General features: G+C 42.2%; 1 protein-coding gene across 1 annotated transcript in view; it reads right to left on the minus strand.

Annotated features, from left to right (window-relative positions):
* Ttc39b (tetratricopeptide repeat domain 39B) overlaps nt 1–27,753 on the minus strand; it is a 105,198-nt gene that overhangs the window by 13,771 nt on the left and 63,674 nt on the right. Inside the window, exons 8-17 of the mRNA XM_052176690.1 lie at nt 25,068–25,132; nt 13,814–13,919; nt 12,482–12,547; nt 11,211–11,319; nt 10,438–10,505; nt 10,293–10,352; nt 8,496–8,657; nt 6,937–7,028; nt 5,376–5,502; nt 2,624–2,732 (exon numbers count right to left, since the gene is read on the minus strand). Of these exons, the coding sequence (XP_052032650.1) occupies nt 2,624–2,732; nt 5,376–5,502; nt 6,937–7,028; nt 8,496–8,657; nt 10,293–10,352; nt 10,438–10,505; nt 11,211–11,319; nt 12,482–12,547; nt 13,814–13,919; nt 25,068–25,132 (964 nt within the window). The remainder of the gene's footprint in view (nt 1–2,623; nt 2,733–5,375; nt 5,503–6,936; nt 7,029–8,495; nt 8,658–10,292; nt 10,353–10,437; nt 10,506–11,210; nt 11,320–12,481; nt 12,548–13,813; nt 13,920–25,067; nt 25,133–27,753) is intronic.

The following is a 27,753-nucleotide window of genomic DNA, read 5'->3' on the forward strand; positions in this document are numbered from 1 at the left end:
ATCTATGCTGCGTATTTTAGAAACTTGCTAGAACGACCAAGCAGGAAACGTGGAAGCTGACTGAAACGTGAAAGGCCACCAGACTGCAATCCCTTCATGGAACTGATTCTGTTTGCTATATAATGTCGCCACACAAATTAACTGCAAGGATAGACAAAGTGGATCTGCTGCCAACTTCTGGGCACATGATGGATTTGTTTAGACTTCCAAAGGGAACAGTACAGAAATTAATACCGCATGTCGACCGAAGCTGAGCGTGCCCAAGTACGCTCTCATATCTAGGCTGAGCACCCTGTGTGGATGACCAACCTTTACCCACCATGCCCAGCCACTACGGTAGGTCACTAGTACCCTCCTACCCTGTTTATTTGAGCCACAATACCAGAACCACATTCTGATATCTAATATGGGCTGGGGCGAAAGCCTCCCCCCCCCCAACCTCAGGCTTATAACATAGCTCAATTTTCCAATCACAGTTCCCCACCCCTCAATCTGGAGAACGGGAGCTTAATTACTAAGGGTCAGGAGTTTGGGGTCAGAGAGGATAATGTTCCTACATAGAACAATGGTCCTAGAAACCATTACAAACTTAATCTGCAGTAACCGGTGATCTTGACAATAAACAAGTACTTTCACCCGGAGGAGAAGCACAGGACAAAACTGTGGCAAACCTGTGTGTCTGCTCATTCAGCCAGAACTTGCTCAGGTCTCTCACTGAAGATGCCATTAGAAACAGAAACAGCAGGTGGCGCACGCCTGTAATCTCAGCACTCTGGGAGGCAGAGGCAGGTGGATTTCTGAGTTTGAGGCCAGACTGGTCTACAGAGTGAGCTCCAGGACAGCCAGGGCTACACAGAGAAACCCTGTCTCGAAAAAAACAAATCCTAAATAAATAAATAAATAAATAAATAAATAAATAAATAAATATTAAAAAAAAAGAAACAGAAACAGCAAGGCAGGGCTTTGGGTTTCTAAGCGCTTCCCAGGTATGATACAAGCGTTACTTCTTCAGTTCTTTCTCTCCAATCAACAGAGAGCAAAACGACCTGAGGGTAAAGAGTCTGTTCAGAGAAGAATCCACTGCTCCTTTGCAAATGTGATTGACAAAGATTCCACTCCTGGGGGTTGGGAGGCTACAACAGCACTCATCGAGGTTGAGGGTTCACCCACAGAGTCTGGGGAAGCATCGGACAGAGAGGAAATGCTGGCTAGTTTTCTGGAGGGCAGGAAACACCCTACAACTGTTTTCACATAACCCTGCAGAAGTGATTCCTTTACTTTCCCGATTTCCCATAAACATGCATTCATCCATTTAATTTGTGGACATGTGGGCTCTAATCTAGATAATTCCCACAACAGCAAGAGCTATATCTTTCCTCCCCTAGTCTGTCTATGTCAGCTATGGGAGTTTGAATGAGCTAATTATTAAATTAGTCGAATTCACTAATCAACAATGAGAACTACTGAATTTGTTCAAAATTTTAAGTTTTTTTTTTTTTTTGGAAAAACCTATCTCATGGAATCCCATTTTAAAAAATAGTGGTATTTGTGTTTGAGTGCTCTGCCTGCATGTAATGTGTACCACCACCTGATGCCCAGTGCACACTGCAGCCAGAAGAGGGATCAGATCAGCAGGCAGTTCTAATAAGCTACCATATGGGTGCTGGGAATTGAACCCGGTTCCTCTGCCAGAGCAGCAAGAACTCATAACCACTTAAAAATAAGCCATCTCTCCAGCCCCTAAATCTTATTTTATAGGTAACTCTAATATACTTCCATTTTATTTCAATTTCAAGATGATGCGGTTATGCCAATTTCCATGCAAAATAAAACATTTTTCTTTTTAAAATAATTTCACAATAAAATAGCAAAGATTATCTGATATCCATGAGATTGGCTACCATTTCGTTTATTCGCATGAGTGTTTTGCCTGTGTGTGTGTGTGTGTATGTTGGGACACATGCATGCCTTGTGTCCATGGAGTCCAGAGAGAGGGTAGGATGTACTATGGACCTAAATATAAGGCAATGGTGCCCTTCACAGCATAGCACAGCACAGCAGCGCCAGCTGCTTGAGTGTCCCCTTCAAAGCCACTGAGACTTAACTGTCACTGAGGCAGTGTTGAGAGGTAGGAACTTTAAGAGAATGGTTATGTGTGCTGTGTGCCTCACTCTCGCCACGCCCTCTGCCACGTTGCAGGGCAGTAAGAAGTTCCTCGTCAGCCATAGCACCTTGACCCAGCACCCGCTAGTCTCCACATCTGAGGAAAACATCCGTTTCTTTCTTCATAAATTACCCAACCTAGGGCATCCTGTTACTGTAGCAGAGGCAGACTAAGAGTAAGAAGAGCTGCTCCTTAACCAAGGATGCTGACTGGTCCTTCCTTAAACACGGGCCAGACGATGAAGATGGGGCCTCATCCTATATGCCATGGTCTCCTGTGGCACATGCTGAGAGCTGTGTCCTCAGGACTCATGCGTGTGACGAGAGGTGCTGTCCTCCCTTTATCTTGATGACAGGCACAAGCTCAAGCCTTGCTCGTGAGGTACACACAGACCGGTGCAGGCCTAAGAGCACCAGGGAGAGACAGGAAGCAGGCAGACACGGGGCCCTGCAGACTTACTTTGATTTTGTAAAGCCTCCTCAGCCTTCTCCACAGTCACCAGGAGGTTCTCAGAAAGGTCCTTTCTTTTGCCCACTATTGAGAAGCCATTCCAGACGTACATCATTTCCTAAGAAGGAAGGGTAGAAGCCATTGGTACTACAGGAGGCGTTGCTAGAAACCTCAACAGGACGGTCGGGATTTTGTTCTAACCTTTCTTCTGGAATCTAGTGACATAATTTCCCCCGGTTTTACTATATCCCTTTGTCTTTTATGATCTAAGGTAAGTAAGCATATATCTTATACTCTTACTAAAAATTCATTCATTCATTCAACAAGCACATATTAATTATCTACTACCTTAAAATCCTTGGATAGAATTTAGATATGGAAGAAAAACAGTATTTTAAACTGACACCATGAACAATTTTGTTTAATGTAAATTTCTGTTGTTATTTTTAAGTAAAGGGAAATATTTTAAAATGTCTGCCACTTGTTTACATAAAGTGTTTCCAAGCATATCGCTAGAAATGATCAGTGGAATATTTATTTTACTGGGCTCAGGTTCTTTTATATCATTAAAAACATGTGTCGGCCCAGTAATGTGATCCAATATGCAGAAAGCGAGCTTGCTTAAAGGCCATATGGCTGACTGACGGCTCCTAAAATATAAACTAATGACTCCTCCTTGCACATTAGATCTAATGGGCTAACACATGAGAATTTTTTTTGGATGAAAAGCAAATGTGTTTTTCCTTGAAAATATTTTTCTAATGTCCAGATAGTGCAGTTCATATTTTGAAGGGCCTATGATGAGTATGAATTTTAAGTTACGACAGATATTATTTTAGAGTCCTCTTAGCAGAGCAGCCATGGACATGAGGCAGGCAATGATGGTGTCAGGTTTGTTTTATGGTTCTGGAAGCTAGGAGCACAATCCAATCATGTTATTTTTAAACTGATGATGATTTAAAGTTTTTTTATTGACTTAGTATTTATCAGAGGGAAAGGCAAGCTTGGTTTGAGACTTTTATGAAAACCAGGCTGTGGCAACAACCCTAGGTACGGCCAACTCTAATCAGTCAATTCTTTGTCACTACACACCCACCAGCCTTCAGTGACTCAAAGCACATCTGGGTCTTATACACACCAGTGACTAAGTTCTAACGTAGACAAAGAAATACAATGGCTCAGAGAAGTTTCTGGAAGGTTCTTTGTCATACTGAATCCTTCCCAGTGCAGAGCAATTGATATAAAAGGATGTGGAAGAGAGCTAAAGCTGATTAAGCACCCCCAGCACCAACAGAGGACAGGAGCCTCTGTGTTTAGCACAGCGTTCTCCTTATTCAGTGTTCTCGGGTCGAGATCACAGGTCTATCTCACCTAGGTCTAATCTTGGGGTTCTGTGGGAAACACCTGGGTCCAGGCTAGCTGCAGGCTAGCTCCTATCTGACCCCGGTCAGGGGCTACATTCTTATTCCTCTTAAAATACATGAAGAACTTCTGAGGGTCCGCAACGAAACAAGAATAACCCAATGAAACCCAAGGACATAACAGCAACGCAGAAAAAGGAAAGCGGAATGAGCATGCACATAAAGACGCTCAAGGCGTCAGCGCAGAGACGCAAACTAAAAGATTACCAGTCACGTGAACTGATACAGGGTTTTGTGGGCAGAGTAGAAATTTAACATTATATACCCAACATCAACACAAGACCTTTAACTAAGAATCCCGTTTCTTTGAAAACATTGCTAGAGTTTTACGTGCACATGTAAATGATGTTCACTGTGACATGCCTATGACAGCAACAACTGGAAAAGACTACATAACATTCGAAGGAGAATGATTAAATAATCACCCAAATAAAAAAGGTTCATAGAACCACACAGGAGGACCGGGACGCCTACCTGTGTGCACGGAACAGCTTTCCGCAAAAAAGAAGACTTTGTTTTGAAAATTCAAGTCAAATTGTGTTTTTCACAGAGGCTTTGTCAAAACAGTGAGGCTGTCAGGAGGATAAGCTCAAGCCCTGCAATGTAGGGCTCCCGCTGCGGGGCTCCCGGGGTCTGGGGCGCCTGCGGTCCAGGGCTCCCGTGGTCTGGGACTCCCACAGTACAGCATGGCTGGTCCAAAGGACGCTCCTCAAGGGTGGGAGACCCGTGTCCATGGAGGGTACAGCTCGGGGAGGAGTTTTCTCTTATTTACAATTCCATGTCAAAATGGCATTGTTTTGTTTGCATGGGTTAGACATAGTATATTGGGGTGGAGAAGGCAGCTGGTTTTTAAGACAAGGCCTCACTTGTGGTCTCGCACTCAAGTCTCGCACTCACTATGCAGCCCAGGCCGGCCTCAACTGTACTGTAATCTCAGGCCTCGGCTACTCAAGCACCAGGATTACAGGCGTAAGCTGCCATGCCCAGATTAAACAAACTATATTCCTGGAAAGTTACGCTTTACAGGTTTCCTTTTACTTTTTTACATAGCTATTAGAGAATGTAAAATTGAATTTGTGATTATTTTATAATTCGATTCCACTTTATTCGAAATAATATTTTTTTGAAGCTGCCTTTATCACGATGTCTAGAATCTACTAACTAGTCAAACACATCAGGTCAAATTTTCAATTTTTTTAAAGTAGTTTATGCATAAATATAAAAATATATAATAGTTCTTAACTGTGCTATAAGCTTCACAGCCAAAGGTAAGTACATTTCTTGATTCTTTCAACAGTGAGTTTATCTCTAGTACGTAAACAGTGAATAAAAGCAGATACCAAGGCTGGCAAGACGAGCTTTCCTGGGACACCTGAGGGCGGGGAGTACCTCCTCGCCTTCCTCACAGCGAACTTCTCGGTGGGGAGAGATTTCCCCGCGATCCTCTGCTTCAAGCCATCGACCTGTCTGAAGATCCCCATGGAAAGAAAGGCCAGTGAGCACACAGATTAGTCACCACTGCAGTTTCACAGACATCACAGGCCAGCAGCAGCTGGAAATTGTTCCAAATGCACATTTTTGGGCGACACCCAGACCTGAGTCGGAAGTCCTAGGGTAAGGACAGCACTCTGGATGGTGACACACATTCAGGTAATGTGAGTACACAATTCTATGAAAGCCACTAACTGACATCTTTCCTTCGGCTTAGCTAATATCTTACATCTGTCGAACATAGTCCAGGCTAATCTAGGTATAAAATTGTCAATTTCCTTAAATAAGCAGAAAAAATCCCAAAGTTTTTATCCAGCAAGAGGGAAGAGTGTAAAAGAGTACATTTCCTGTTACTGTCTGAGGCTGCTGCACAGATCTCTAACACAGTGTGTCTCAGAAGATGGCCATCCATAGATCTATAACATAATATGTCTCAGAAGATGGCCATCCATAGATCTATAACATAATATGTCTCAAAAGATGGCCATCCATAGATCTATAACATAATATGTCTCAGAAGATGGCCATCCATAGATCTATAACATGTCTCACAAGATAGCCATCTATAACATAATCTATAACATAATGTGTCTCAAAAGATGGCTATCCATAGATCTATAACATAATATGTCTCAAAAGATAGCCATCCATAGATCTATAACAGAGTATGTCTCAAACATAGGCGACTTTGTAAATAATCATCTTAGGATTTAGTATTTTCAAAGTTCTAAGGAATTTTGGGCTGGGAGAAGACTCAGCAAGTAGGCGTGCTGGCTTACAAGTGTGGAGAACTGAGCTCACATGCCTGGGGCCTCGGTTGGTTCATGATGGGAAGGCCCCTGGGGTTTGCTGGCCAACAGCCTGGCTCCAGGTTCAGTGACACCCTGTCTAGAGGGAATACGGCATAGAGGGTAGAGTGGGATGCCTGATGTCACCTCTGTCCTCTGCACATGGGCAAGTGTATGTGTGTGTGTGTGTGCGCGCGCAATGATGTGTACATACAACACACACACAATCTTAACACATGGAGGAGGAGAGACTACATGTTGTGGGGTCGCTTCTTATGCATGATTCTATGTTGCTTAAGCAACAGAAAGGATTTCAAGAAAAGACCCAATCGCATCACTGAAAGACTCCAGGGGCAGTTTGAAGAGCAGGTGCAAAGCCCCAGAAACTAAAACCTAATTCTAGAAAATAACTGTAACACTACGATTTCATGATTCCCAGACATGTAAACACATTTGCACTCATGCTAAAGAATCCATGCTGGCTCTCAGATAAATGCATGACTGCAAGTGTGTCCATACCAGTGAGCAGAGGAATTATAAACTAGGGAAGCAGAGCATGAAGGGAAAACTCAGGTGTGTCCTAACTCCCCAGGGTCTGTGACAGAAGCAGGGCCGTGCTCACCTGAACAGAGACACTACATTCTCCTTAGTTACGGCCACCTCTTCTTCTGGAAGCATGCTCAGAATGGCCGCTTTCAAGAACACGTATGTTGCCTTGAGGGGAAAAAGGCAAGGGGCTCATGAGAGAACACTCGTAGGAATGTGACATTCTAACCTCACAAACCAGAAGTAAGCTAGAACCATGCAGGTCACCAAGGCTAACTGATTCACCAGGGTCCCAGCACTAAGAGGGTAAGTGGACATGGGCCCCACCCCTAACCAAGAAGCTATTTGCAAGTGATACCGCTAGGAAAAAGAAAAGCAGTTTTCTGCAATGGAGTGTCACTGGGTATACCAAGCACACACCAGGCAGGGCATGGCCCCATGCCCAGGAGAAGCCCGCTAACAGACCCCATCCATGGCTGTAGTCTGCTTGATTGGTTGACTTGTTTACGGGGGATGTTTTGTTCTAAGATTTTTCGGTTTATTGATCCTTTGAGTGTTTTGATTTTCATTTTTCAGATTTATGAGTTTGTTTGAAACAGAAAGGGAGAGAACATAAAGTTGGGTGGGTAGGGAGGAGGTGAAGAAGGGGAATGTGATAACAGTACATTGTGTGAAAAGAACATTTTTAGGAAGGAAGGGAGAGAGGGAGGGAGGGAGGGAGGGAGGGAGGGAGGGAGGGAGGGAGGGAGGGAGGGAGGGAGGGAGGGAAGGAATAGAGGAGCAGCAAGCACAGGCCTTAGCCCCGCCCCACCCCGCCCAGCAGCAGTGATGCCATCCCAGCACTTGGGAAGCTGATGCACAAGGACTGTCATAAGCTCAAGGCTTAGCAATCTGTGATTCACAGTGAGCTCCAGGCTAGCCTTGGCTACAAGGTGAAATTCTGTCTTAAAAGAACAAAAACAGGCTGGGTGGTGGTGGCCTTTAATCCCAGCACTTGGGAGGCAGAGCCAGGCTGATTTCTGAGTTCGAGGCCAGCCTGGTCTACAGAGTGAGTTCCAGGACAGCCAGGACTACACAGAGAAAGCATGTCTTGAAAAAAACAAAACAAAAAAACAAAAACAAAAACAAAGAAAAAAAAAGAAAAAAACATTAGTAACTATTAAAAAAGATCTGTTTCAGAAGATGGCCACTTTTCAATTAATGGGACCATTCTCCTATGTCAGGACCATGCCATCGAAGTGGGAAAATGGGCAGAAGGAATGAACAATAAAGCCATGGTCCCTTCCTCCCAGATTCTCAGAAGTGGCTCAGAATCAACTTTAATCATCACTGACAGCTCGGTCACTAGGGCAGTGAAAGTTTACAAAAGTCACCAAGATTTCAGTACCAGTGCTCAAGGGCTGTGACCAAACGTGCAGTTCACCCTGGCAGTAAAAGGCCTGTGCAGGAGAGCGCTTTGGGGAGGATGCTTAAAACCTGGACTGCTGAGGACAGCAATTACATCCTGGCCACATTCTGCCTGGAGTGTGGTCAGTATACCCACCTCCTCCTCCTTCTTTTCCTCCTCCTCCTATACAAGAAAAATCAATCTTAAAGGACAAACCACCGTGGCCATGCAGCAAGCAGGGGGCTTACCTTGGACCATTTACTCTCCTTGCAAAGTAGGTCTGAATAGTAATACGCCTGCATCCAATTTTGTTGGTATATATAAATCCACATTAATTCCCAGTAACAGAGATGGTGAAACTGCTTCCACTCTTCTTGAACTGAAATGCATTTTCGAAATGTTTCCTGAGCCTATAAGTCAATTGCATAAAGCTGATCATCCAGATATTAGACAAGGAGATAATAACCTAATGGGAAAATACACAAAACACTTTGTACAAAAGGAATAAAATCACCGCTCATTAAGTCACATCCTTAACGTGTGACAAAACAGCTGGATTCTGTTGCTTTATTTCACTTAGTGAGGGGACCTTGGCACTTTATAGCACAGGAATAGGAAAGCCACTTGCCAAGTGAGATAGAAATGACAAAGTTCTTTCATAAAACATAGACGTTATAGTAAGAATCTTCATTGGACAAAACACACATTAAATAAAATCCCAGGCACGGAGCAGGCAGGGGGAAGGTTATTGCCTACATAATTGGCAAAGGGTTAACATAAGCCCTTAACATAAAAAAATTGGTAAAGATGTAACCAGTCAAATCATGAAAAAGGATAATTAAGAGACAGACATATAGCAAATTTATAAACTGGTTAACTAAATTGAAAGTTTGCACTAGGAATGTAGCTTAGTGGAAAAGCACTTGCCCAGCACAAAAGGCCATAGATTTGACCAGCACAACACGTAATAATAGTAATAATAAAAAGAATTTCAATTCTGTTTTTGTTCACTCATCACGTGGGTAAAATATTAAGGGACAGAGATGTCCCAAGTTGACAAAGAGCACTAGAAATACAGATTCTCATAGTTTTAAAGATTCGGGTTTTTTTATGTGTATGTGTGAGTGCCTGCACCATGTATGTGCACCACATGCATGCCTGGTGCCTGTAGAGGCCAGAAGAGGGTGGTCTATCCCTTGGAAGCAGAGTTAGAGGCAGTGGGAGCCACATGATGAGGGTGCTAGGAACTGACTCTGGGTCCTCTGCAAGAGCGGCAAGGGCTCGCGTCACCGCAGCGTCTCTCCAGTCTGCCCACTAGTGCTTTACAGAGTCTTACACTGAAAGGCTGTGGGAGAAAGGCAATCTGCCTGGATATGTCAAAGGTGCAAACATCACCTGACCCAGAAGTCTACCTTGATATATTTGTGCACAGAAACATTTAGTGGCCAGTCACCAATAGCAGATCACTTAATAAGTGTAAAATATCCATCTCATAAAAGGAAATCCAGGCATCAAATAAACATAAGGAGACTTAAATGTACAACCTGGAAGATAGATCTAAGGTTTAATATAAATAAAAAAATGTTTGATCTCACTTGCGTGGAAGGATCTCATACGCACACATGCATGCACGCACACACACACGCAGGCACGCATGCATCTATTTGGCTTTAAGAGAGTTAATCAACTAGTTCCTCTGATGAGGAACCAGCACAGTTGCATCATAGGTAAAAGATAGCTTCCAAAATCAATGCAGAAATAAATATTAGTCAAAGTTTTCGGAAGCCTCTTAAATGCCCATGTATTATTTTATAAAGTATTTTATATACTCTACCATGAACTACTTCACATATGTGTGAACATGCCTTGAGGTAAGTTACTACATATGACAACACACATGCACAAAGTAAAAGCTTAGCTTCTCAGAATCACATTCCTACTTATTTTTGCTAGTCCACGTAAACAAATGTACTTGTGTTGACTGAGCGTGACACAACCCTCCCACGCAGACACTGCCCTTCCATGACCCTGGCTGACACAGCTACCTTCTCAGCATTGCCTTTCAGCAGTTCGATTCGGGCATGATAGAACAGTATGAGGGAGCCCTGTGGAGAGAGGAAAGGGCGCACGTCAGCAGACAATGGCGGCTAGGAGTCACAGCTGAGACAGACAATGGGACAGTAAGCATACATTTGGGAACTGTTGGAGGAACGGTGCAAGGAGACTCTCTGCTTCCACGACATTCACTTCTCCTGTACCTAGAAATCGAACAGACACTGCTCAGTGCTCACGAAATACGGTGTGCGTTTACCACCAATTCCCAGCTATCGCTGATACACAGCACACACTCGTGTGTTTTCATCTGAGATGGGTATGACTTAAGAGCTCCAGGGCAGACAGTTTAAGAATGGAGGCCGCTATCTCAGACTAGTCTTAAGAATTGAGGTGGCTATCTCAGACTCACACTGCCATTTCTAATTTCCAAGGCAACATTACTTCTAAATTTAATTTTCTACAAAATAAAAAAAAATGGAAATATCAACATGAATGTGGTTAAAAAAATACAGCCACCTAATACATAAATCTTATCTAAGAATAGATTTTAAAATGTTATGAGGTATTAGATGGCACAGTAGTGAGCGCATTGGCTGTTCTTAAAGAGAAGCCAAGTTCAATTCTTAGCACCCACATGGCAGCTCACAACCATCCCTAACTCCAGTACCAGGAGATCTAAGGCCTCTTCTGGCCACTGGGCACAAGGCATGCACGTGGTACACAGACACCCATGCAGACAAAACGCTCATAGGCACAAAATAAATAAAATACATGCATATAAGTAACGTTTAGACTGCTCAGTGAAAATTGGTCAACTGTCTCTGCCAAAGACCTCTCTAATAAATCTCACCATCTTTCATTTTAACTCAAAAATTCAAAGTAAGCAGACAGAGACTACTAGCTCTTACCGAGAATCAGGGAGATGTAGGTATGGAAAGCCAGGATTGTAAGGCAGCAGAGTGGGGACCGCATGCTGCTTCCTGACGCGCCTTCCCGTAGCTGCAGGAGGCCCAGGTCCTGCACAGGGTAATTGCATTACAGAGAGACAAAAATCTGACTGAAAAAAAAATTACATTTGGAAAATTTTCACATCATTCATACATCCTGCCCTCCATAAACTTGGGGTTTCATTTTTCACCAGCTTAGAATAATGGCAGTATTTAAATAGAAACAAACGTCACAGTTTAAACTGGCATGAGACAAGCTGATAGATCCTTTCATAACTGTCCCAATAAGCCTTAGTTGCCCACTTAATACAACCCAGAGTCATCTGAGAGGAAAGCTCACGCCGAGGAATTGCCTAGCTCAGATTGGTCTGTCGCAGTCTTTGGAGGACCATGCTTGATGCAAGAAGACCGACCGCCCACTGTGAGCAGCGCCAATCCCTATGCAGGTGGTGCTGGACCCAACAAGAAAGCTAACTAAGCAGGAGCCTAGAAGCAAGCAAGTCAGCAGACAGACTTCCTCACAGCTCCTTCCTCCAGCTTCCTGCCTTTAATCCCTCCCTGCCCCCTGTACCTCAACAATGGACTGTAACCTGGAAATAAAAGGTGAAATCAACCCTTTCCTCCCCTACACTGTTTTTTTTGTTGTTGTTGTACACAGTGTTTCATCATAGCAACAGATATCAAACTAATTGATTATATCAAACATATTGATTATGTGATTCTATGGAGAGGAATAAACTACTCATTCCCAATAAACTACTCATGCTGTATTTCTCTGACCAAATCTCTGATTTACACCCTGAGCTGCTGGGGATTGTCTCAATGGTAAAGCTCCTACCCAAGCAGGTAAAGCCAGGCCTGGGTTTCATCCCCAGCACCACAGAAAACCATACTGAGATTCAAGCTCACTGAACTGTGATAGGCAAGAACACAGGATCTATGCCTGCAGAGACCTGGCCACCCAACAGGGAAGGTGGAACAGAAACTAGCAACTTTATGGGAACAGAGTGAGCACCATCAGTTAGATGAATACATGAATCTGAAGGTTAGAAACACTTGATCCTCACGGGGGAAGTAAGAGGGAGTGCTCTGTGTTAGAGATAGCATTTATCTCAAACCCAAGGAAACAGGCACTCTTGAGAGAACATCATTTGCAAAGAAGCTGCGTAGAGAAGATCACTCTAACAGAGAACAGAAATTTCTTCAAAATAAAGACAAGATGTCATTTGTACCCTGTTTCCAGAAAATCCAATAAATTCTAGTAATCGGATGATTCTTGCTGGTAAAAGAGACAGCATCTGTAAGGAAAAATAGAAATATAAGTGCACTTACTTGTGAGACTTGGCCTACAGACAGCCCACGTGAGTGAGCTTATATGAGAGGCTGATTGGAGCCTATGCAGGGCTAGTCCTAACCTGTTCAAAGGTCAAGCTAACCTGACTAGGGCACAATAAAGCCTGGCCTCTCCATGGTCCTCTAAATGGTGACTTGGGTCTTCTACTGTGAAATGAAGTGACATGTAGGGCATCTTGGGCAAGGCTTCTTTCTTTCTTTCTTTCTTTCTTTCTTTCTTTCTTTCTTTCTTTCTTTCTTTCTTTCTTTCTTTCTTTCTTTCCATTTTGCTTTGTTCTGATGAGATAGGGTCTCATGTGTAGCCTAAGCTGGCCTTGAACTTAGAGTGCCATCCTGCTGCTCAAGAGCTGGATTACAGACATGAGCCTTCATGCCTGGTTTAGGCAGTTTCCTTCAGCTTCCTTTCTGGAAGGTAGAGACCTAAGGTGATGTGGTTGACACTCCAGCACTTACAGAAATGGGCAGCCAGCAGCTCCTTCTGGGATACTCCAGTCTCCCAGAAGAGGCCACTTACCAATTCATGGAGGTAGCCAGTGGGCTGGGGCTAAGAAGGCCAGAGGCTTAGGGAGAAGAGGTTTTAGAAATATCTCTCTGAATGGGAGATATTGCCTCCCAGGTTTAACAATGAGGTCTGACAGCCAAGTAGGCAGAACAGACAGTCCACGGGGAGAAGTTGCTCTGGCACTGATGGCTGCACACGGGCTCATGAGCATAGCCCTGGGGACTGTATGTGCAAAATAGGATTCTTTTCACTACTTCATTTTCCAATGAGTTAAACCTTCATAAAAATCCCAAATTTCTAAATAACATTATACTTTGACAGTCTTACTGACTCTGTATCTCCCCGGAGATCAATAATGTTTCTTGAATTATATCACTCCCTTCCATTTTCAACTTCAGAGCCATCATTAACACAACTACAAATATTTCCAATGCACAAACAGAACTAGATTCTAGGCTCCTCATTACTAAAAGCCTTACTAGTCCAATCAGGGTGCTGAACGCCTTCCCTGGCCCTGTGTGACCTAAAGCTACTCTGAGCAGACACAGAACTTTGTAGCATTCAACACACAAGAAAGCAAGCCCAGTTCAGCAACTCATCAAACAAACACGGGGAGAGCTTCGGGATGAAGCTCGGACACTGAGGAGAGATACTGGACACTTGGTTTCATCTACAGAAGGCTCTGGTTTCTAGATAACTGTGTCCTTACCAAATTAAAGGCCCCCGTCCCAAGCTTGACTCCGCCTTCAAACTCATAGAAGAAGTGCTGCTCGTGCTTGTTCTTCTGAATCATGTGCAGGATGGACAGGCACTCCCTGGGGTGGGTGGGGAAAAGGTGGAGAATTAGCTTCCTGAGACTCTGACAAAATAAGTCAAACCAATGTTACCCTTGTATACTATAAATGTCATTACCTAAAATATTACAAAAATGCAAATTATGATTTTACGCTAGTCTACTCCTAAGGCTACTGAGTGATTCCCACTAAGAAGAAAGAAAAGACCCGTTTTTACAGTGTTTAGGACAGAGGCATCAACCATCAGCAAGCTCAATTCAGGAGCCACAGACCCCGGAGCCTCGATCTCAGCTTCCCTGGAACACTGGCCAGTAGACTTGGGGGGGTTCTGCAGTGTGCTCACTGAACAGGCCTGCCTTTCACCCTTAAGCGTGGATGCTATAGGCAAAAAGATTTCAATTCCATGCAGCTGCCATGGTCTCACAGATACATCAGAGCTTGACAAAACTATTCCCATCACAATGGTGTCATCTATCTTATCATTTCCCTTTGCAAAAGCAAAGAAGGGGTGGTGGTGCTGGTGGTGGTGGTTGGTGATGGTGCTGGTGGTGGTGGTTGGTAGTGGTGCTGGTGCTGGTGGTGGTGGTGGTGATGGTTGGTAGTGGTGCTGGTGGTGGTGGTGGGTGGGTAGTGGTGGTGATGATGGTGGTGGTGGTGGGTGGGTGGTGGTGGTGGTGGTGGTGGTGGTGGTGGTGGTGGTGGTGGAGGTGGTGGTGGAGGTGGTGGGTGATGGTGGGTGGTGGCTGTAGAGGAGGTGGTGGTGGTGGGTGGTGGCTGTAGAGGTGGTGGTAGGGACTGAACCAAAGGCTCTGACACATTAGGAAAATACTACTCAGCTACATCCTCAAACCTCAGATCATCTTTAAAAAGACAAACAATCAAAGGCATGTGAATTAGCAATTAGTGATAATTGCCTGTCTCATCCACAGGGCCCTGGGCTCTTTCCCCAGCGCCACAAGAGCAACCCAACAAAATAATAAGGTACAACCAGGTATCTTTTATCCCTGATATTAATGCAACTATGTAAAGCAATTTCCCTTATGTTACATTCTAGCCAAATCTAGCCAGCTCAGAGCTGACCTGCTTTATAGGAAGTGTTAACTGACCAAAGGATCTAATCTGCTTCAGACTTAGAACTATCCCATGCTGTCACCCACCCTGAGCAGAGTGACAGATGCTTGCAATCCTAGCACTGAGCCTAGAGGCGGAAACGGTGACTTCCAGATATTCAAAGTCAGCCTGGGCTATGGAGTAAGTTCAAGGCTAGAGTGCGCTACAGAGTGAAACCCATCTCAAAACAGACAGCTATAAGGGGACATAACAACTAAATGTAAATCCCAGATTAGACCCTAGAAAAAGGAGCACTGTTGGGACAGGGGCAGTTGGAGGCTGTGGAGGCAGCAGATGTCACTTTAGTAACTGAGCTGTGGTTATGCATTTTTGAATTTAAGTGAAAGATCTATGAAAATTCTTTATAATGACAAATATCCCAGAAGAAAAAACTATTTTAAAGATGAATTGCATGTGGTGCTTACATGCACGTGGGTGGATTACTGTGTGCATGATGCCTGAGGGGGCCTGAGGCACGGGATCCCTTAGATCAGAAGTTATGAAATGTGCACCAGCTAATATGTGTGCTGGGAACTGAAAGAGAAATTTGCACTTTTAACCACTGTGTCCTTCCAGACCTCAGAGTGGAAGTTTTTAATGAAAGTTTAAAAGCTGATTTTAAACTATAGAGCTTTTCATTTTGTAGGATGCTTATATCTGTAAGTCCAAATAAAAGATATATGAAAATTATTTATAATAATAACAAATTGTTTCAAAATAGAACGTTATGTATGTTTAAAGGCTTAACTTTTAATAAGATTTTAACATGTGTGTGTCTGTGTGTGTCTGTGTCTGTCTGTGTGTGTGTGTGCGCGCGTGCGCACTGTTTGTACTATGTGTCACACACGAGTAGCCTCAGATTGCCTGGAGCTGAAACACAGGCCACCCAGTGTAAGTGCTGAGACATAGGCTTTGGTCCTGTGACAAATCAGTAAATGCTCTTCACCTCTGGGCTATGTCTGCAGTCCCAAGCTTTTAATTTTAAGGACACAGAATATTTCCCTATGTTCTTTGCTAATAACTTAAATTTTTGTCTTGTTTTGTTGTTTTTGAGACAAGGTTTCCTTGTGTAGTCCTGATTGTTCTAGAACTTACTCTATTGACCAGGCTGGCCTTGAACTCAGAGATCTGTCTGCCTCTTTCTCCAGAGAGGAAATTTTAAAATACTAAATCTTATTGAAAGGTATTTTTATATTAATGGTGGTTTCTACCTTATAACAGTTTTCATATATACATATGTATACATATATACACTATGTATATAAAATATTTTCTTTCCCACTATTTTGAAAGGATTAATGTATAGGTAGGAATTCAGCATAGTGTGAACATACTATGTGTAGAAATACATGCAAACACACACCCAAACATACTAAGGCCTCTTTCAAATCCCTGTCACTGCACTGATGCAGGTGTCTTTGCTACCATAGGACCACTTTAAAGTTTTGATGATTAGAAAAGCAATCAACCTGGAGACCAGCAAAGGGAGAGAATCCCCACGGCCATATTCACTGCCGGCCGGGGCAGAAGAGCTTCACTAGGTACTGTATCACCCCGAGCTTTAGATCTCTGGGGGTGCAAACCGCCAGGGGTCTGCCTGCACTCAGGAACTGAGCACATAAGAAGTTCATCTGCCAGACCTCCGGGCGTGGGGCCTGTGTACTGCCTGGAGACCAGCAAAGAGAGAGAATCCCTGCGGCCATATTTGCTGCGGGCCAGGGCAGAAGAGCTTCACTAGGTACTATATCACCCCAAGCTTTAAATCTCTGGGGGTGCAAACAGCCAGAGGTCTGCCTGCGCCCAGGACCTGAACACAGGTGGTTCATTTCCCAGCTGGTAGGTCATGGGGCCTGTATCCTTTGCAGAGAACAGCAGAGGGAGCTACTCCCATGGCCATCTTTGTGGCCTGCCAGGGCAGAAAAACATCACTAGGTACTGTATTATCCTGAGCTTAAGATCTCTGGGGGTGCAAATCTCCAGTGGTCTGCCTGCGCTCAGGACCTGAGAACATAGGCGGTTTATCTGCAAGCCGGTCGGTCGTGTGGCCTGTATCCTACATGAGAATCAACAGAGGGAGTGACCCCCCACTCACCATCTTTGCTCCATAACAGAGCAGTCTGAGAACACCTGGTTCACCTTGACAACCCAAGTATAACATTTCCTGAGGCAAGACTGAGCAGGTCTCCAAAGGCACAAAAGAGGAAAGCAGCATATCAGTAATCTGTGCCAGAGGAAACCCAGTCATCCAGTGTCTCGGAAATAGCCCTAAAGGTCCACAATAGCTTGTGGCACCAGCCAGTGACAATAAGACCATCTAACACCAGTGAGAACTAGATGGCTAAAGGCAAGCATAGAAACATTGCTAACATAAACCAAGGCATTATGGCAGCATCTGAACCCAATTCTCCAACAATAGCAAGTCTTGGATACCCCAACACACCAGAAAAACAAGAGTTGGATTTAAAAGCACTGGTAAGGATGCTGTTAGAGGAACACATGAAGGACATAAATAAATCTCTTAAAGAAATTCAGGAGAAAAATGATCAAAAGCTAGACGCCCTTACAAGGGAAACACAAAAATCACTTATAGAAATTCAGGACAATATGGGTCAGAAGTTTGTAGCCAATAAGGAGGAAATGCAAAATTCACTTTAAAAAACACAGGAGAAGTTTGATCAACAGGCAGAAGTCATGAAAGAGGAAACACAAAAATCTCTCAAAGTATTAGAGGAAAACACAAACAAGCAAATGACGGAACTGAGCAAAAACTTCCAGGATCTGAAAACAGAAGTAGAAACAACTAAGAAAGCACAAAGGGAGACATCTTTGGAGATAGAAAATCTTGGGAAGAAATCAGGGACCATGGATGCAAATATCAACAACAGAATACAAGAGATAGAAGAAAGAATCTCAGATGCCAAAGATACCATAGAAACCATGGACTCAACAGTTAAAGAAAATGCAAAATGCAAAAAGCTTGTAACCCAAAACATCCAGGAAATCCAGGACACAATGAGAAGGCCAAATCTAAGGATTATAGGCATTGATGAGAGTAAAGATTTACAACTTAAAGGGCCAGCAAATATCTTCAACAAAATTATGGAAGAAAACTTCCCTAACCTAAAGAGAGAGATGCCCATGAATATATAAGAAGCCTACAGAACTCCAAACAGACTGGACCAGAACAGAACTACCTCCCATCACATAATAATCAAAACCCCAAATGTACTAAACAAAGAGAGAATACTTAGGGCAGTAAGAGAAAAAGGGCAAGTAACATATAAAGGAAGACCTATCAGAATTATACCAGACTTCTCACCAGAGACCATGAAAGCTAGAAGATCCTGGGCAAAGCTCATGCAGACTCTAAGAGAACACAAATGCCAGCCAAGACTACAATACCCAGTGAAACTCTAAATCACTGTAGATGGAGAAACCAAGATATTCCATGACAAAACCAAATTTATACAATATCTTTCCACAAACCCAGCCCTACAAAGGATAATAGGGGGAAAACACCATTACAACGAGGGAAACTATACTCTGGAAAAAGCAGGATATTAAGCTTCTTTCATCAAACCCAAAAGAAGATAACCACACTAGTATAAAATTAACATCAAAAATGATGGGAAGCAATAACCACTACTCCTTAATATCTCTTAACATCAATGGACTCAATTCCTCAATAAAAAGACATAGACTAACAGACTGGTTACATAAACAGGACCCTACATTTTGCTGCATACAGAAAATACACCTCAGTGTCAAAGACAAAAACTACCTTAGAGTAAAAGGCTGGAAACAATTCTACAAGCAAATGGTCTCAGGAAACAAGCCAGAGTTGCCATTCTAATATCAGATAAAATTGACTTTCAACCTAATGTCATCAAAAGAGACATGGAAGATCACTTCTTGCTGGTCAAAGGAAAAATCCAACAAGAAGAACTCTCAATCCTGAACATCTATGCTCCAAATACAAGGGCGCCCTCATTCATAAAAGAAACTTTACTAAAGCTCAAAGCACACATTGCACCTAACACAATAATTGTGGGTGACTTCAACACTCCACTCTCATCAATGGACCGATCAGGAAAACAGAAACTAAACAGGGAGACAGTGAACCTAATTGAAGCTTTGGACCAATTGGATTTAACAGATATATATAGAACTTTTCATCCCAAAGCAAAAGATTATACCTTTTTCTCAGCACCTCATGGTACCTTCTTCAAAATCGATCATATAGTTAGTTGGTCACAAGACAGACCTCAACAAATATAAGAAGATTGAAATAATCCCATGCCTCCTATCAGATCACTATGGAGTAAAAGTGGTATTTAATAACAATAAAAACAACAGAAAGCCCACATATACATGGAAACTGAACAATACTCTACTCAATGATACCTTGGTAAAGGAAGAAATAAAAAAAGAAATCAAAGATTTTTTAGAATTTAACGAAATTGAAGGCACAACATACACAAATCTATGGGACACAATGAAAGCAGTGCTAAGAGGAAAATCCATAGCTTTGAGTGCCTCCAAAAAGAAATTCGAGAGAGCATACACTAGAAGATTAACAGAACAACTGAAAGCCCTGGAACAAAAAGAAGGCAATTCACCCAGGAGGAGGAGAAGACAGGAAATCATCAAACTCAGAGCTGAAATCAATCAAGTGGAATCAAAGAGAACCATACAAAGAATTAACAAAACCAGGAGCTGGTTCTTTGAAAAAATCAACAAAATAGATAAACCCTTAGCTAGACTAACCAAAGGGCACAGGGAAAGTATCCAAATTAACAAAATTAGAAATGAAAAGGGAGATATTACAACAGAAACTGAGGAAATTCAAAAGATCATCAGATCCTACTACAAAAGCCTATACTCAACACAACTGGAGAATCTGGAGGAAATGGGCAATTTCTTAGACAGATACCAAATACCAAAATTAAACCAGGATCAAACAGATCGTTTAAACAGACCCATAACCCCTAAAGAAATAGAAACGGTCATAGATAGCCTTCCAACCAAAAAAAGCACAGGACCAGATGGTTTCAGTGCAGAATTCTATCAGACCTTCAAAGAAGACTTAACACCAATAGTCTTCAAACTATTCCATCAAATAGAAACAAAGGGACACTACCCAACTCCTTCTAAGAAGCCACAATTACGCTGATACCAAAACCACACAAAGATCCAACTAAGAAAGAGAATTTCAGGCCAATTTCCCTTATGAATATCGATGCAAAATTACTCAATAAAATTCTTGCCCACCAAATCCAAGAACACATAAAAACAATCATCCACCACGATCAAGTAGGCTTTATTCCAGGGATGCAGGGATGGTTCAATATAAGTAAATCCATCAATGCAATCCACTACATAAACAAACTCAAAGAAAAAAAAACCACATGATCATTTCATTAGATGCTGAAAAGGCATTTGACAAAATTCAGCATCCTTTCATGCTAAAAGTCTTGGAAAGGACAGGAATTCAAGGCCCATACCTAAACATAGTAAAAGCAATATACAGCAAACCGGTAGGCAACATCAAACTAAATGGAGAGAAACTTGAAGCAATCCCACTAAAATCAGGGACTAGACAAGGCTGCCCCCTCTCTCCATATCTTTTTAATATAGTTCTTGAAGTCCTAGCTAGAGCAATTAGACAACATAAGGAAGTCAAAGGGATACAAACTGGAAAGGAAGAAGTCAAACTATCACTATTTGCAGATGATATGATAGTATACTTAAGTGACCCTAAAAACTGTACAAGAGAACTCCTACAGCTGATAAACAACTTCAGCAAAGTGGCTGGCTACAAAATCAACTGAAGCAATTCAGTAGCCTATATATACTCAAAGGATAAGCAGACTGAGAAAGAAATTAGGGAAATGACACCCTTCACAATAGCCACAAACAGCATAAAGTATCTTGAGGTGATTCTAACCAAACAAGTGAAAGACCTATATGACAAGAACTTCAGATCTCTGAAGAAGGAAGTCGAAGAAGATCTCAGAAAATGGAAAAATCTTCCATGCTCATGGATTGGCAGGATTAATATAGTTAAAATGGCCATATTGCCAAAGGCAATCTACAAATTCAATGCAATCCCCATCAAAATCCCAACTCAGTTCTTCACAGAGTTAGAAAGAGCAATGCTCAAATTCATCTGGCATAACAAAAAACCCAGGATAGCTAAAACTATTCTCAACAGTAAAAGAGCTTCAGGGGGATTCAGTATCCCAGACCTCAAACTTTACTACAGAGCAATAGTGATAAAAAACTGCATGGTATTGGTACAATGTCAGGCAAGCCGATCAATGGAATAGGATTGAAGACCCAGAAATGAACCCACAAACCTATGATCACTTGATCTTCGACAAAGGAGCTGAAAGCATCCAGTGGAAAAAAGATAGTCTTTTCAACAAATGGTGCTGGTTCAACTGGAGGTCAGCATGCAGAAGAATGCGAATCGATCCATTCTTATCTCCTTGTACTAAGCTCAACTCCAAATGGATCAAGGACCTCCACATAAAACCTGACACACTGAAACTAATAGAAAAGAAACTGGGGAAGACCCTTGAGGACATGGGCACAGGGGGAAAGTTCCTGAATAGAACACCAATAGCTTATGCTCTAAGATCAAGAATTGACAAATGGGACCTCATAAAACTACAAAGTTTCTGTAAGGCAAAGGACACTGTCAAAAGGACGAAACGTCAACCAACAGATTGGGAAAGGATCTTCACCAACCCTAAATCTGACAGAGGGCTAATATCTAATATATACAGAGAACTCAAGAAGGTAGAACCTAGAGAACCAAATAACCCCATTAAAAAGTGGGGTACCAAGCTAAACAAAGATTTTTCACATGAAGAACTTCGGAGGGCTGAGAAACACCTTAAGAAATGTTTGACATCATTAATCATTAGGGAAATGCAAATCAAAACAACCCTGAGATTTCACCTCACACCAGTCAGAATGGCTAAGGTCAAAAACTCAGGAGACAGCAGGTGCTGGGGAGGATGTGGAGAAAGAGGAACACTCCTCCACTGCTGGTGGGATTGTAAGATGGTGCAACCACTTTGGAAATCAGTCTGGCGGCTCCTCAGAAAACTGGACATGACACTTCCTGAGGACCCTGCTATACCACTCCTGGGCATACCCAGAGGATTCTTCAGCATGCAATAAGGACACATGCTCCACTATATTCATAGCAGCCCTATATATAGTAGCCAGAAGCTGGAAACAACCCAGGTGTCCCTCAACAGAGGAATGGATACAAAAAATGTGGTATATTTGCACAATGGAGTACTATTCAGCCATTAGAAACAATGAATTCATGAAATTCGTAGACAAATGGATGGAGCTAGAGAACATCATACTAAGTGTGGTAACCCAGTCTCAAAAGATCAATCATGGTATGCACTCACTGATAAGTGGATAATAACCTAGAAACTTGGAATACCCAAGAAATAATCCACATATTAAATGAGGTCCAAAAAGAACAGAGGAGTGGCCCCTGGTTCTGGAAAGACTCAATGCAACAGTATAGGGGAATACCAGAACAGGGAAGTGGGAAGGAGTTGATGGAGGAACGGGGGAGGGAAGAGGGCTTATGGGACTTGTGGGGAGTGGGGACCCAGAAAATGGGAAATCATTTGAAATGTAAATAAAGAATACATCGAATAAGAAAAAGAAAAGAAAAGCAATCAACTCTTTAAGCTTCTAAAAAGTACTTTGAAAAGAAATCTAAAAACATTATAACGAGTTTCCCAAATCTACTCCCTCTTGCAAGATTATTTTTTATAAATTTCAGGTTTACATAATGAGTACTGGTAAAAGCACCTCTTAAAATACTAATCGGGCTCTGCTTCTGGCGGTGGGCCGTGTTCCCAGTGATGTCAGGAAGCTTATGCTAGGTTTACTCTCCCTCACATAACAATTATAAACCCTGAAAAACACACACACACAAATTTAAAACGTTTTTGCAGGCTTGGAAACTGAAGGTGCTGGGGGGAGTAGGCTCCTCTGAAAGTAGGAAACAGCTCATGAATTAACTTTCTATCTCTGGGTCTATGCCCAGCTCCACATGGGGACCACGGACCACAGCCATTAAGCCACATAGTCTCCCTGGGTTAAAAGACAGAATCCAAAACAGAGAAGGGGCTGGGTGGATAAGGGCATTTCCACGGACGAGAGAACTACACTAAAGGGAGAACCAAAATCTATGTCAAAGCAACATGGAAGTCTTGGCTAATTCAAGAGCTATATGACTGGGGGAGGGTCCAAGAGCAGCAGGAGCAATGTCCCAGCAGCAGGAGCAATCTGGAACTTGAGCCTAAGCCAATTAAATGCTTCCCAGAACAAAGCTTGGCACACTTCAGAGCGAGGGTGACAGAATCTGGCATCTCTACAAACACATCAATATCTAGGATAGGATTTTAAGATTATTCCACATGACAACATGACATACAGTCAACAGAAAAAAGCAATAAATAGAAATTGACTCCAAGATGACTTACATGTTGGATCTAAAATAAAATAAAAAAGTGGGTGTGGATCTGTATGGAAGTTACTGAACATAATGAGGCTGATCAGTGTGTAATTGGAGGTTCGCAAGAAATGAGTGAGAAAAGATGCAGGAGAAACAAACTTTGAGGAAATAATGGTAACAAAAGTCTATATCCACACACACTAAACTGCTCAAACTCGAAAACACAACATGCTCTTCAAGGAGACGAGAAACATGATATATTAAATATATGAAAACAATTACACACACCGCTGAGGTCCTAAACAATACAAGAACTGATATGGTGGAGTGCTGGTTTTAAACGGCTAACAAGAGAAACACCTAACAATTTAGAAAAGTATACATAGCAAGAATGTCCTTGAAGGTAAAGGCCAAAAGAAACTGGTTTTCAAAACAACGAAAACAGAAAATGCTCTAAGTTGATACTATGAAATGCTAAAGGAAGTTCATCAGCCTAAAAGTGAACAGAAACAATGGCAGATATTTGGTAAGCAGAACAGAGCAAGACAATGGTATTTAAAACAAAAAGACAATGCTTATTATGCATTTAATGACACACATATGGAACACAGCATAAGAATAGTTTGGTTAAAAAGGCTGTCCTATAAACGGTCATCTTGACACAGCCTAGACTCACCTGAGAGGGGAGTCTCAATTGAGGAATTATCAAGAGCAGACAGGCCTGAGAGCAGTTCTGTGGGATTTGTCTTGATTGCTGCAGGCAGACGCAGCCCACTGTGGGCCGCATCATTCCCTGGGCAGGTCCTGGGCTGTGTGAGCAAGCGAAGCATGCCGCATGCCGCACATGCACGAGGCGGCAGGCACGGTTCCTGCACTGTCTCTCACCTGAGTCCCTGCCCCAGGCTCCCTCAGGGATGGACTGTGGCCTGGAATGTGAGCCGAGCCCTTTCCTCCCCTAAGTCGCTTTTGGTCAGAGTGTTTTATCACAGCAACAGAAAGGAAGCTAGAACAAAGGCCAACTGGTGGCAAGTGAAACTATGTTTTTACAAAGCTCTTAGATTTTGCACACAACAGTACTGTATTAACTCTAAGCTAATGGTAATAAGCCAAGAAAGACATTATAATCACTACGTTAACCAGAAAAACTAGAGACACTATAATCACTACATTAACCAAAAAAACTAGAGACACAAAATTATAGTAGATGTTTTTAAAAGTTTTTATTAAAGCAAACCAAATGTAAGGGCATGTGTTTGTAATCCCAGCACTCCAAAGTCTGAGGCAGGAGAATGAGATATAAAGTCAGCTTGTGCTATACAGTGAGACCCTGTCTCAAGAATATAAAACATAAATAGCAACATAAATACAAATATACAAATATTCTTAGTAGACCATCCCTTTAAAAGCCAATCTCAGAGGGAAGTAATAATAACCCCGACACTTGGGAATCTGAAGCAGAAAAGTTAAGAGTTCCAGGGTAGCCTGGCTATAGAATAAGAGCCCTGTCTTCAAATATATTTAATTTAATTTCAATTTCAGTCACATTTTACTTTGTAACTTACTTATATATTTGGTAACTTGTTCTAATTTTGAGTCCACCTTTGATGAAGTTGATCATATTTTCATCCTGAAAATAATACAATTAAATAATTAGAGCACTTAGGGGGAAAAGTAAAACAGTATGTATTTGTGGAATGAGATGTGTGTGGGGGATGGGGGGTGGGTGCGCACTCGCTATGTGAATAAAACCTAGAGCATGCTGGGTAAAGGAACACTCTACCACTAAGCTTTCTCCCTAGCCCCAAATACTGTATGTGGACTGCTTTTGATACATGATTCTTGCTTTGCATTTGCAATGTGTCATTTTGTAATTTTCTTATAAGTTTGAAGCTAGTGAAAACACATTATTAAAAAGGTTTTATTACTTTGTATATCTAAGGACATAATCCTCAAAAATCTGGGGCCAATTTTTTGTAGTCCAAAGCTAATTCAATAGACACCATCATCCACTGAGAAATACTCTTCTGGACTAGGTGAGACCCAGAAAACTTGGCTACACAAATCTGTTCTATGGCCAAACTTTCCCATCCATCATATCCAGTGAATAAGAGTTCTTCTTTCAATGGTGCTTGGACAAGAAGACTACTTAACGTTGTAAAAAAAAATATTTATTTTATTTGTATGAGCTATCTTTCTGTAGCTCTCTTCAGACACATCAGAAGAGGGCATTGGATCACATTACAGATGGTTCTGAGCTACTGTGTGGTTGCTGGGAACTGAACCCAGGACCTCTGGAACAGCAGTCACTGTTCTTAACCCCTGAGCCATCTCTCTAACCCCAACACTATAAATTTCACTCATATAAATTTGCAGACCAAATGTTACTGATCTAAATTCTGAAGTGGTTGTCACTAATATGCAGTTTGGGGGTAGAAGACCATTTTACTTCTCTGTGCTTGAGGGTTATCACTCCCGTAATTGAGGCAATTTGCCTAGATGAATGGTATGTTTAGGATCAGCATTCTAAGAGTCTCCTAATAAATTACACCAAATAACCAACTGAAGGACATTGTCTTAATAGCGCTGACAAGAGACAGGCCCACACTCTTACACTCCTAAGGAGATTAGCTAATCTCAAGATCTCAGACACTTTTGAAGCCAAAAAACAAAAACAAAAACAAAAACAAAACACCCAATTTTTAGTTTACTATTCTCATTAGCTACTTAAATACTTAGCATTCCTATTTTTATACAAGTCCGTAAGCACAAAATTCACTATACAACTTAAATATTTATATTCTTATTCAAATGTTTTAAGATATTAAATTTTAATTTTATATATTTAAGATATTAAGAAATTTAGAATATTTCAAAATATTAAGAAATATAAATAAAAATCTTATTTATACAAGTTCATATACAAGCCAAAAAGAAATTTCTCGGACTGGATTAAAATCAAATAATGATTATTTAAATCATTCCATGATTCAATAAACATTGACCAAATGCTTATTTTGTGATGGACACCTGAATGCAAAAGGAACACGATGTGCTGAGTGATCAGGCACGCACCGCAGCGGAGGCGAGCGCTGTGATGGAGGCACGTGCATGCATAGGTGTTGAGAAAACACAAAATGGAAATGGAGTCAACCAGAAAACCCAGAAAGGGCAAGGACAGACCCAGGGAAGGGAGGCTGTGCAATCCTCAAGTTTATATGCAAAGGAAACCTCAACTGGACACACCAGGAAGCATTAAAGAGCACACTGGGCTCTGCAAGTACAGAGATGAGAGCTAACACAACAACTACCTAGAAAAGAAAGGAACCCAGTGGGAGGGAAGCCACTTTGACCCCTGTGCCGAGCGAGGGTCAGTAGCACCTGAGGACAACCCTGGAAACCCCTTCCCATTCTGTGATAATTCTGAAACAAAACACTGAAGGAGTCCATGCAAGCCATGAAATGCAGAAGCAGGAAATAACAAGGCGAGAGGCTCCTTTCTGAGTAAGAATTAATTACAGAATGCAGGATGAACGGAAGTAAAATGAGAGCAGGGACAGTCACTCAGCCGCTGAACAACCAATCCCGCTTCAGCAGCTAATGAGCACCCCTGCAGGAGCCATGATTCATGGTGGGAGCACGGAGGAAGGGGTGGAACTTATGAGTAACTGCAGGAGCAATGGCGGTGGGAGAACAGGGAAAGGGGTGGAGCTGCAGATCCTCACCCAGCCAAAGCACAGATACAGGGAAGTAACCACAGGCAGACATGAAGGAGGAGGTGTGCACACCTCTAAGATGTTGGATTTCAAATCCTCAGTTACAAAACAAAGTTGTAAAGCTAAAAAAGTTGTCAAATCCCCACTTGGAAAATCCACAAGGAAAAAAGCAGGGGCCTCCATGTCTCACATTGTGATGTCAGTGATGTGGCGAGAATGCTGTAGTCAACCCTCCTGGGCTTCGGGGAACAGGACACTAACTACCCTGATTCAGTTTTACTGAACTGGAATCTAAGCTAACATGTCAACTTGCAGGGGAAAAAAAATACCACCACTGCTACCACCTCAAAAAAAAAAAAAATGGAGAAGTAACTTTCAGAATCATTTACGACTCTGAGACTGTTTTCCGCTGGCTCATCATCTCTGCTCCCACTCTCGCTGGGACATAACCATCATCGGGTCATAATGTAAATCCATGTTTCATGTGTGTGCCTAATGTAAATCAATGCACACTGGTGCACACACATGTAGGCAA

The sequence above is a fragment of the Apodemus sylvaticus genome, chromosome 3 (assembly GCF_947179515.1).
Source record: "Apodemus sylvaticus chromosome 3, mApoSyl1.1, whole genome shotgun sequence".
In the NCBI taxonomy this organism is placed as follows: Eukaryota; Metazoa; Chordata; class Mammalia; order Rodentia; family Muridae; genus Apodemus; species Apodemus sylvaticus.